This window comes from Heloderma suspectum, chromosome 9 (assembly GCF_057233095.1).
Source record: "Heloderma suspectum isolate Gila_16-S chromosome 9, 16-S_ref, whole genome shotgun sequence".
Taxonomy (NCBI): domain Eukaryota; kingdom Metazoa; phylum Chordata; class Lepidosauria; order Squamata; family Helodermatidae; genus Heloderma; species Heloderma suspectum.
The window spans coordinates 42,650,568-42,663,095 of record NC_139466.1 but is presented as its reverse complement, the minus strand read 5'-3'; the positions used below and the strand labels follow the sequence as shown (position 1 = coordinate 42,663,095).

General features: G+C 42.2%; 1 protein-coding gene across 4 annotated transcripts in view; it reads right to left on the bottom strand.

Moving 5' to 3' along the window:
* The window catches only part of LOC146338664 (heat shock factor protein 3-like), a 46,747-nt gene that overhangs the window by 28,018 nt on the left and 6,201 nt on the right, over nt 1-12,528 (bottom strand). For 3 of the 4 annotated variants that reach the window (XM_084814240.1, XM_084814242.1, XM_084814239.1), the window contains exons 2-3: nt 5,291-5,399; nt 1,816-1,943 (exon numbers count right to left, since the gene is read on the bottom strand). In XM_084814240.1, coding sequence (XP_084670366.1) covers nt 1,816-1,943; nt 5,291-5,399 — 237 coding nt within the window. Of the gene's footprint in view, nt 1-1,815; nt 1,944-5,290; nt 5,400-12,106; nt 12,208-12,528 lie in introns of those variants that run through there. The other variant, XM_084814241.1, reaches the window with a different exon arrangement.

The following is a 12,528-nucleotide window of genomic DNA, read 5'->3' as shown; positions in this document are numbered from 1 at the left end:
GTGCCAAGTTTTGACATCAGCACTCAGCAGCCACACCAACAATATGAATGGAGATCAAGACATAGACAAGACACCTTGGTGACAACACCTTGCCGGACATACAAGGGAAGTACAGATACACTCTAAAAATGCAAATGCAAATTCAACCATAGTGAGACTGATTTAAAACCATTAACCAACGAAGAGTCTAGTTGCTAGAGAGAGCAGGATTTCATGGTCTAGATGAGATAGGTTTTCCTTCCCCTCCCAAGAGCAGAGATCCTACAGATGATGGAAGAAAAATATTTCCTTACAGTCTGTCAGGAAACATTTTGTACTGCTGCCTGCAATGCAGCTGCAGACACTTTACAAGTGAGTGGGTAGTTGCCAATTCAATCCCCACTGAGCTCACAGAAACTGCAGGAAAGGCCGGTGGCCATTTTCCCTGCAGTTATGAACATTCCTAACTGCTGTGCTGTAACAATCGTCTTCACCAGCTTCTCCCACGTCATGGGTTAGAGCTTTCCTGGTGGGCACCCAAGACTTTCTGTTCTCAGGATTGAGGCCTCCACTCAGAAAATCAGACAGAGGAGACACTTTTTTTGCGCAAGTAGCATTGAAGCCAGCAGCTCCAGAAAGCCTATTAGGCTGGCCAGGGAAGAGTCAAGTTTACCATTTTACAATGAGGAGGGAGCTAAGGGCTGGTAGCTGTGCCAAAGAGCCCCCAGGTGACCAGTCGCACTCTTCTTGGCCCCAAATTCCCACAGCATGCAAATATGTAAAATCAAGGCAATGCCATTTTAAAGCCTTTGCATTCTAGAATAGAACAAAAGGATAAACAAAAGGAAAGCTGCGTTCACAAAGACAACAGGATTTTACTTCTATTTCTTGTGACAAGATAGTGACAAATGTTAAGATATTCCTGACTGACTCACTGCATTCTGCCATATCTGCATTGCTGGTGTTATTTGTGCAAATAAACATCAATTAGAGGTTTGGACGCAACAGAAGCATTGTGATCTGAAAAAAAGAGGAGCTCTCTAAGAAGAGAATCAAAAGTGTGTGTGGGGGATTTTTCAGAAGTTCATGCCAAAACTGGCAGTTTTCATATAAAGTTAACATTGTTAAAGATCACAAAGAGGTTTGAAAGCAAAGGTTAAAAGAATGCTCTGCTGGCCTGAAAGGCACTTTTTCAAAAAAGAAAAAAGAAAAAGGGGGGGGACCCAAGACCTCGCCAGTCACTCAAGGAAAACAGCTTTGCTGAAAATCTTTGAAGACCCAAAACAAGTGCCTGGCAAAAGAGATGGAGACTTCAGATGCTCCTAATAGACAAATAGCTTTGTAAAGGGGCAAAACAGAAAAACAAACCAACCTAATGAAACTGAAATTTATTTGACTGCATGTGCACATCCAAGCAACAACCTTGGCAGCTGAAGATTTTTTTATTCAGCATAGCACATTAGGTAGGGCTCATCTAGGTAATCTGTGTCCAAATCCCACTGTATTCTGAGAAACACAGGGTCTGCAATGTAAATCAATTTTCTTTCTAATGAAGTATTTGTCAAACTTTGAATACTGAAAGGTGGTACATAAAATGAATACTATGGATGGCCGTAACAGTGAGCAATGGGTCAAGCCTATACCCAAAGAACCTGTAGGCAGGAGAAAATACGTTCATGTACTGAGGAAACCACGGAGCAGCTTCGGTTCTGGTACTGAGGGTTTACTGGCAAAGCTGTACCTTCCTTCTACCTACTCCTTACATGTGCATGCAAGTAACAGCAGTCAAATTTAACACCAGAAGTTTTCACTACGGTGCGAACTGAGATACAATACCTTCCGTTTTATGTTTGCCAGCAAGTTGGCTTTCCCTCGTTTGAAAAAAGGGTGCTGAAACTCAATGGCAGAGTTCTTGTCAGAGGTCATCATGCCATTCTCTAGTGCAATCACCTTCCTGAAGCCATCTGTGGAGATATTAAGGAAGTTTAAAGCCTTTCTCTCTCCCAAATCTGGGCCTTTTCGCTTCCCTTATTTCCTTAACCTCCAATGTTGCTGGACTCCAATTCCCATCATCCCCAGCCAACATAATGGTCAGAGATATTAACAGACCTGGGGTGGGGAACCTTTTTTTGGCTTCGGGGCCAAGTTCAATTTTGGAGAAGCTCTCGGGGGGGGGGGGGGGCATTCCAGTGGTGGGCGGGGGCAAAAATTCCTGCTGACTTTAGCTTTAAAGCTCTTCCTGCTAGTAACTAAACCTTAGAAGAGGCATTTCAACCTTTTAGAATGAGAAAATACTATGCAAAAGCTGGGAAGCCACCAAACAATATGTGGATGATCAGGGGCTGGGGCTAGGGGAAGGGGGCGTGGCCATCCGGGGAATCCCAAAGGGCCAGGTTTGGCCCATTGGCCTGAGTTCCCTACCCCATTACAGTCCAATGACATCCGAAGGGCCACAGGTTTCCCACACTAGGTACACACTCCTTCTTTTGACCAGCATTTATAACAGGAGAAACAGAAGTTTCTGTGGTTTTTTGAAGCATTACAAACATCTGCAATAATGCTTTCAGTTTGCTGGTGGAAGAAAGCTATTAGGATGTCTTTTACATCTCCATGCACATTCTTCCCAGGCCCCAAATTAAGCACCACTGGCACTGTAGCCAAGTGATCTTCACTATAATGCAGTCTGTTAGGAAAGCTTTTCCTACTTCTGTGGATAAAAGCAGAGCAGGGAACCATCTGCAAAGCAAATTTTTAGGAAGCATGAGAAGGGCAACCCCAACCATCAGGGATGATCAGAAATATAGATTTGCCAAGCTTATTACACTTATTACAAGCCAGTGAGTCAGGTGTTGAACATGGGCCAGAGGGGATGACAGTCTTGTCTGTTCATGTCATCAAGAATAAAATAATAACTGTAGATTTGTAAGGCACATGCTCCAGGTTCTTTGCCACTTGGCAGGAACACAGCATCTCTCTTCTGTGCTAAAAACAGCACGGGGGATCATGTGCTATTTTCATCCATGACTTAAAACGATAGGAAGATGTGACCAGCAGGTTCTTTTGGTGGCATCCCGACTCTTGATTTCTCATGACTCACATTTTCCAGGGTCAACAACGTCTTTTGGCTTCCCCCGAGAGCTCATGCGCAAGCAATGAGATAGGCTCATTGCCTGTTTAGACGGGGTTGCACTCCCTTTGAAAGATCAAGTTCGTAGCCTAGAGGTTCTCCTAGATCTATCATTGTCGCTGGAGGTCCAAGTAGCCGTGGCAGCTCAAGAGTGCCTTCTACCAGCTTCAGCTGGTTTGCCAGTGATAGCCTCTCCCAGACAGGGATAGTCTGCCAACAGTGGCCAAGGTGCTAGTAACCTCAGGACTGGATTACTCTGTGTGGGGCTGCCCTTACGGCTGATCCAGGAGCTGGAGGTAGTGCAGAATGCAGCAGTTCGGCTGTTGTTGGGAGCTGCCCCTTTTCAGCATGCAACTCATTTGCTGAGGGAACTGCACTGGCTGTCTATTTGCTACTGGGCCAAGTTTAAGGTTTTGGTACTAGTGTACAAAGCCCTAAACAACTTAGGACCAGGATACCCGAAAGAGTGCCTTCTCCCTTACCAACCTGCCCGGTCTCTGAGGTTATCAGAGGGCATGCTCCTAGTGGTTCCACATGGACCCATGGCCCAACTGGAGTCCACCCAGAGAAGAGCCTTCAGTGTGGTGGCCCCCCTTCCTATGGAACTCCCTGCCTCTGTGTTGGATCTGGCGCCTCCAGGAAACATCTTTATTTCAGAATGCCTTGAGTGACCAGCCATGGTTTTTATTGGTATTATTTTTAAAAAATAATATTTTTACTATGGAATTTTATTTTTATCTTATCTTTTTATATTTTATTGTTCACCAGACCGGAATCTGTCGAGATGTGGAGGGGTATATAAATGTTGTAAATAAATAAATAAATCCAATTACCATGAAGCATTCTGCTTCTGCTTCTTTTTAAAAGACCCACCACATCATTTATTCTCATTATCACAGTAAAACATGTTTCCTTCCAGAACTATTCCTAATACAAGTATCACAAAGTGATCACTCCTCCAGTACAAGAACATGAGAAAAATACTGGAGTTTTTGCAATGTGGAATTCAATGGTTATTTGCTTATGAATTCAGAAATCATTCTTGATTTAATGCAATCATGCAGACAAGTGCTAAGTAGTAACATATGATCCTCCCACGGTTAAATGTCTGTCCACCCATGCCCTTTGTTCTTTGTTAGCCCTAAGTCTACATTTTAAAAGGGAAGGCGATTAACATCATTGGCTAGAGACAAGCGTCATCACAAATATTGCAGTCACTGCTCCCATTCCTGACATCATCAGCTATATCGCTATCTTATTCCAGAAAACAATCATTGCACCCAAGTGAACACAGCTTGTAGATCTTGTGTGCGTGTGTGTGTTCTGTTTTGATAGAAATCAATATTTAGGTATGAGAACACTCATTGGAGGATCTAACACTAAAAAAGGTTCTCCACATGTAAATGTTTCAAGCTGTTTTTAGGGCAAGGAGCGTCAAACACCATTCTCTCAGGGAACTCTTTCCACATCCACTTGCCCATCAACTTCTTTGCAATGCAGAAGACACTGTGGCCCTGGAACATGCTACACTCTCACTTCATGCGGTGTGCAGAAGGGGCCGCATCCTCCCTTCGTGTGGACTGAATGTTCCCTAGAACACACAGCTATGTGGATAAAAGCAGCAGTTGCTGCTTCCGATTGCTGCAGCTGATCTAGTTAAAGCCTCAGCAGCCATTCCTTTCATGGAGAAACTCACTCTTCCCCACACCCCACCTCCTTCTTTGCCCACGGAGCATGGCAGTGGAGCAGTTAACTGCCCAGGAACTTCAGCAAGGCCAGTCACTTCCTGAAACTGAGCTTAAACAGCATCTGTGAGAACTCCTGAGTGAGGCGTGGAGAGGACGGCTGCTGTTGCCCCCAGGGCCTCTGGCTGACCCTGCTGAAGCTAAGCAGCTGTGGACTGACCAACGATTTCTTAGTTAATCGGCCTGTGTGATAGCTCAATTGTCGTGAATGAAACTTGTTAGTTTAATTTAAAAAATCCAAATTATTTCCTTGTTAGGGGGAGGGGAAATGACTGGAGCATTTGATTAATTGTTAGACAATTTGGAGCGATGGTTCAACTTCAATGGATGATCATTTAATATGTATTTAGCAAATCGTTTGAATTATTTTTGTTTCAGATTAACTAATTGCACATTATGGGAGAAAACAGTAACACCACATAGAGGAGCTGCTACTTACAGATGTTGAGCTGACGAATGAAGCTGGACAAGTTGTTGTGTTTGAAGTACTTGGGGAGCAGCTCTTTAGCAAACCTCTGCTCATCCAGAATGCAAAAGTTCTGTCCATTCTAGAAGAAGTAAGGGGGAAAAACAGCACAGTAAGGAAAAGAAGCTAAACGTTTCTGAGTCTACTATATAGAGACAGTTCTTCTAACAGTCATGGGGGAAGAGGAGAAGTGGGCCTCATTTCTTTGAGGGAGAACATGGTGCAACAGCTAGGACATTATGCTTGCATGCAGAAATTCCTAGGTTCAAATCTCCTCTCACCAAGATAGCTCACTGTAGGTCTTTGGTAAGCTCCCCCACTTCTTTTGTCCAAGCCTCCTCCACCTTGGAGGATAAATGAGTTAATTTTGTAAAGTATGTTATACACTGAAAAGTGCTAGAGAAAATTATGAATAAGGATCCCCAAACCTGAAAGATCAGATTCTCAGCAGAGCAATTCCTTCAAGAGCTGCCATGGCCCAGAGTTTCAGGATGGCAGCAAGAATATCCGAGCACTGGGGAGGCTTGTAAACACCTTTGCTCCCCCAGTGCCACCAGGCAGCAAAACCATGAGACATGAGCAGTGGCACTCCGAGTGAGAAAGCTCTGCCCAGGGAGGAAGGACTATCTGGGTGCTCTGGGGAGCCATTTCCAGGCCGATGTAATTTCTCTGAAATCTGCGGTGGCCCAGAGATCCTCAAGCAGAGCAGCAGCTGCAACTTATGTATGTATGTATGTATGTATTTATTTATTTAATGGGTTTCTTAGATGCCTTTCTCAACAACAGACTCAAGACTTTACAACAAAATTAAAACATACAAAATGCTCAAACAGATAAAAACAATTATGAATAAACGACAACCCCGCAGACCGCAGAACATCAGTGACAACCATAAACAATTCAAAAAATGCATTAATGTCTCTGGGAAGACTTGTATACATCATTGCACCTCCCTCCGAACTCATCTATTTTGTTGTATTTTAAATATATTGTAAGCTGTCTTGAGAACTTTGGTTAGTAGGCAAAGTATAAATATATAGTTAAATAAATAACCTAGGCTGCAATCCTATACATCCCTAATGTGTGAACTCAATAGGACTTACTTCCCAGTAGATGTGCACAGGACTGCACTATTAATAAAGGAATATGAAATCTACTGAAGCTATGTAACTAGGAGTGGAGTTTGAAAGGGAAGATTACTGAATATCTAAACCATTTAACAATATGTTGATAACTATTTTAGTATATAAACAGTGTAGAGTGAATGTTTGTTATCAACCTTTTTAGCAGAGTGATCCCATTTCACCCCTTTGATAGAAAGTTTCAGGAGTATGGCTCCTACTACTAGGTAGAATCAACCATCAAGGTAGAAAGTTTGATTTCAGTGCAAATATGGATGGATTATCACAATTAGCGAAAAACTGAATCTCCTAATCCTCACATTAGAAATGATCAGCACAAAGAAGATCTACATGTAAGGAACATTTAGGGTAAAGTGCTTGAACTGCTGGGGGGGGGGGGGAATGTAGAAACGTTTTGGGAAAACAAGCATGAGGTCCTTCCACCTCCAATCTCAGTAGCTGAGGAGGAAGTAAAAGTCTTGGAGCAAGATCCTGAAGATGGGACCCACCTGCCACAAGGTATCATGGTATCTTCCATGCACCAAGGATATCCCTCTGAGGAAGGGGGCCCAACTAACGAGAAGAACAGATCAGTAAACGTTGTGGAGTTTACTAGAAACAAAGGGGTGCAATGAATGGGGATCTGTATGGTGACAAACTTGTGGCTCACTCAGACTACCTGGACACAGGGGCCTGGTTTGCACATAACGACATCCCATGGGTTGTTAAAATGATGGGTTGTCGGGGCAGCAAGCATGGGAGCAAGTGAGTACCATGCCTCCTGCCCGCTTGCCACTTCCACTTTGCATCTAGTTTCTCAAACAACCCTGCAACACCTGTTCCTGGGTTGTCTGATGCAATATTTGAACCCAGAACTCTGGGTTGTTGAGGGGCAAACAACAACAACCACGGGTTAAAACTCTGGGTTTGCCCCTCGATAACCCAGTTCTGGGTTCGGATGTCATATTAAACAACCCAGGCATGGGGCATTCCTGGGTTGTTTATAAAAGCTGGTGCAAAGGGGAAGGAGCAAGCACGCAAGAGGTAGCGCACTCACTCTGGCATGGCCCCACCAATTAATGGGTTAAACAACCCACGAGTTTGTGTTATGTGGGAACCAGGTCTATAACTGCATGTACCAGGAAAACACAGATAAGTAACAGGAAACATAGATCCAGGTTGGCCACTGGTATGTAAGGAGATTCTTTGGATGGGTTCAGGATTTCCATAGAAGCACTCTCAGAATTATTTCCCATTATAGTTCACCAGGCTCAGTGAGACATGCAATTCACCCGGGGTTTTAACATGGAGGAAGAAATAACAGTTTCCGGAGAAGAGATTTTCATTTACTTTGAAACTACCTCTCTCTAGAATCCTAGAGCCAATTGTATGGAACAGAGTGCTCTAACGGCACCCTGTGCTGTTCAAGCCACAAATAGGTCTGGATTTCACATGCAGGATGCTACTGTTTAGGGACTTGTAAAAAGCCATTCATCTGGGACAACTTAAGAATAGCCTCCACAGTTGACTAGGCATATACTGGTGGATAAATTGGTCCTTTTTATGCTTTCATAGTAATATGTGGTAAGTAGGCTAATAATAATTTATGTTGTTAGTAACTTATGTAGACTTATGTGCAAAGCCTCTATGCTAAGGGTCAACTGACCTAACCCAGTATAACAGTATAGCTAATGCACTTCCAAAACAAAGCACTGTATGATAAAAATTACTGAAATGCACCTTACAATGGCTTCCAATCTCATGGATATCTTAGGACCTAAAGACTTTTTGGAGAGGAAATTACCTTTAGAGGACAACAGAGCTCCACAAAAAGAAAAATGGAACTAGTTTGGGGAATCCAGAAAAATTATCCAGTTTAGACCTTGCTGTTGGGACAGATGCACAATTTCTATCAAGAAGCCACTGAAGAATACTTTAATAAAGAGGACAGGACTGAAATTTACAGTGCAGATTGTAACTTAGAGATGATCAAACTTAACCCTGTAAAAACAAATAACATCCCCTCCCCACAACACACAGGACTATTACCACCAACTGCCCTGTGGGAAGGATCTTTTAGAACTGTTATATCTCAATATTGGTTATTGTGATTTTATTAATTTATCTTAGTTGTTAACTGCCTTGGAAAGGCTTATATCCTGAAAAACAGGACATTAATTATTGTAATAAATAAATAAGAAATAAGAAAAAACTGAACGAGATAACATGTGCATGCTGATATTGACCACCAACTTCGTGCTGGTATTCACCATCAACTTCAGAAGCCTAAAATGCTAAGACGCAGAAACTGAGTGGCTGATGCTAAACAAGGATGTACAAAAATATATCATGAGCTATAAGAATGAATGGAGCCTCTCAATACCAAGGGATATCATGCAGCCTTTCCAAACCTGGTGGCCTCCAGATGTTTTGGACTTCAACTCCCATCAGCCCCAAGTAGCATGGCCAATCATCAGGTATGCTGGGAGTTGTGATCCAACAACACTTATTGTTGTAAGCCGCCTTGGGAGGGCTTCTGCCCTCAAAGGCAGCCAAGAAATATTTTAAATAAATAAACAAACATCTGGAAGGCATCAGGTTGGAGAAGGATGAGATAATGAAATGCAGGATTACAGCTACTGTATATAGGTCACACCAAAGCAGAGTTAGGATGGTGTTTTTGAAACAATCCAGCAATTAGATTTTTTTAATAAGATAAACCTGCGGTGTTCCCAATCTGCTGGTGTTCCCAATCTGCCTTCTCCAGAGACACAAACCACTCATCATAATGGAAACTATTTTGTTATACTAAAAATGAGCTATTTCAAATACACTTATATCAGCTATGCTGCTTGAGAATGTGAAACCAAGTCATTTTATATCATGTATGTATAGTGCGTAGAAATATATCATTTTTGCTGCTTGGCAAATGGCCCTTGAACAGCTAACCTTGAAATCCACAAGAGAAAATATATATCAAGCCCTTGTCAGAGTGCAAAACATTGTCTGGCAACCCAATCTGGACCATTAGCACTAGGTGAATTTGCCTGTGGCACTGGTGTTCTGTAATGCTTTGCAATGGTGCTCTGGTGAACTTAAGTACTTATGGGCTGTCACAGCAAGCCTTCAGATTATGTTATGAAGGACATAATCATGTGAAAAGGTACGCCCTCTTTGAGTTCTATGGTTTTACGTATCAGGGCATAATAAAAATAATCTGGCCCTTAGCAGGTCTTAAAATTAGGTAAATACAACCTCAGATGAACAACAACACCTGAAATATTACACCGTGTCATTATTTCTTTTACAGAAATAAAGCCTACATGGAGAAGCTATGTGTGAAAAACTAAGTACACCCTTACTACTTCCATAGGTATGAAGAAGCTAAGTAGCAGCCAGGTGCTGCTAATCAAATGCCCTTGATTAATTGATCATCAGCAAGTGTGACCACGTCTATAAAAGCCGAAGTCTCAGGAGTTTGCTGGTCTCGAGCATTCAGGTGTGTATTAACATAATGCCAATGAGTAAAGACATCAGCAATGATCTTAGAGAAGCAATTGTTGCTGCCCATCAATCTGGGAAGGGTTATAAGGCCATTTCCAAACAATTTAAAGTTGTTTGTGAGGAAGTTTCTACAGTGAGGAAGATTATTCACAAGTGGAAAACATTCAAGACAGTCACCAATCTTCCCAGGAGTGGACGTCCCAGCAAATTCCAACCCCAAGGGCAGACCGTGCAATGCTCATAGAAATTGCATAACATCCAAGAGTTACATCTCAGACTCTACAGGCCTCAGTTAGCATGTTAAATGTTAAAGCTCATGACAGTACAATTAGAAAAAGACTGAACAAGTATGGTTTGTTTGGAAGGGCTGCCAGGAGAAAGCCTCTTCTCTCTAAAAAGAACATGGCAGCATGGCTTAGGTTTGCAAAGTTGCATCTGAACAAGTCACAAGACTTCTGGAACAATGTCCTTTGGACAGACGAGACCAAAGTGGAGATGTCTGGCCATAATGCACAGCGCCATGTTTGGTGAAAACCAAACACAGCATACCAGCACAAACATCTCATACCAACTGTCAAGCACAGTGGTGGAGGGGTGATGATTTGGGCTTGTTTTGCAGCCACAGGACCTGGGCACCTTGCAGTCGTTGAGTCAACCATGACCTCCTCTGTATACCAAAGTATTTTAGAGTCAAATGTGAGGCCACCTGTCCGACAGCTAAAGCTTGGCCGAAATTGGGTCATGCAACAGGACAATGATCCCAAGCACACCAGCAAATCTACAACAGAATGGCTGAAAAAGAAAAAAATCAAGGTGTTGCAATGGCCCAGTCAAAGTCCAGACCTCAACCAGATTGAAATGCTGTGGCGGGACCTTAAGAGAGCTGTGCATAAACAAATGCCTGCAAACCTCAATGAACTGAAGCAATGTTGTAAAGAAGAGTGGGCCAAAATTCCTCCACAATGATGTGAGAGACTGATAAAGTCATACAGAAAACGATTACTTCAAGTTATTGCTGCTAAAGGTGGTTCTACAAGCTACTGAATCATAAGGTGTACTTAGTTTTTCACACATGGCTTCTCCATGTTGGCTTTATTTCTGTAAAATAAATGATGACACGGTGTAATATGTCAGATGTTGTTGTTCATCTGAGGTTGTATTTACCTAATTTTAAGACCTGCTAAGGGCCAGATTATTTTTATTATGCCCTGATACGTAAAACCATAGAACTCAAAGAGGGTGTACTTTCTTTTTCACATGACTGTATGTGTCAGAGAATCACTGCATAGCAGTGTCAATCACGCCGGTGAATTTGGTCCCCTTGCAAGAAGTAAAAGGTTTTTTTTAAAAAAAAACCAAAAACCAAAAACCGTAGTACTTCAAAAAAGAAAGTCTCTTTAAAGGAGCAATTTTTTAAAGGAAGAGATACAATAATAAAAGTATTGTAAACAGAAAGTGCTATTTTAGGAAAAGCAGGTGTGCGGAGCAAAAAACATTTGAAATCTAAATAAAAAGGGTTTAAACAAATAAACAAACAAACGAAACATGCCATCATGGCTAAAAATAATCTGTCAATGACATCTGTTCTCTTAAGAGTAGAAGGAACTCTGCCCAAATAAGAATAGAAAGTCCTACATAGCAAGCTTACTGTAAAAATATAAAACAGAACAGAAAATAGCAGCACAGTAAACAGGATAAGAAAAAATAACAAACATTCAGAATTTAGTTATTCTAAATTCTGCCACAGAACTGATAGACACACAAGACTGGTGAAAAAACCAGTTCTCTCAGTGAGACGAATGAGATTGGAAAGCAGCTAAATAATCATCTTATGATAGTCCTTATGTTGCTGCTTTGAGAGGGATACTCCTAAAGAACTCCAATTTAGCTAGGGTGGATAGTCATCTAAGCTTGTAAATAGCTACTCAGCTAGTTGCCTGTGGCTAGTCAGAATCACCTTTAGGCCAGCAGAGAAGGAAGCTTTACAAATGGTATTTCAGAGGCACATGGGTGCAAGCTGCCTTGCACACACATTTATAGGCTAGTAACTTCTGTGAACATATTTCCAGAGTTGTAACCAACTGAAAAAGTGAGTAAGGCATGCCCAGAATCTTAATTCCATCCCATTTCTTTTATCTAGAAGACTGCAACTACATAAACTGACCACTGTTCTACAGTACTTGATTGTAGGTGGTGCAGCACCTGCTCTCCTGAAAGTCTCACAGCCACAAGCTCATTTTCAGAACAGGAAAAAGGTGGTGGAAGCTTTATTAAAGAAACACAAGCATTAGCATGATTAGCATGAGGCATGGGAAATGTCAGTGCAGATTCAGTACAGTACTCTCATATCTCACTCGTTAGGGGCTTCCAAGCATTTGGCTAAGGGGAATATTATGACCCCCTTCATGGATCACTGCCTTGTTGTGGCGAAGGGGCTTGCGTAACTCAGTGAAGCCATAAGCTATGCTGTGCAGGGCCACCCAAGATGGACAGGTCATGGTGGAGAGTTATGACAAAATGTGGTCCACTGGAGAAGGAAATGGCAACCCACTCCAGTATTCTTGCCAAGAAAACCCCATGGAACGT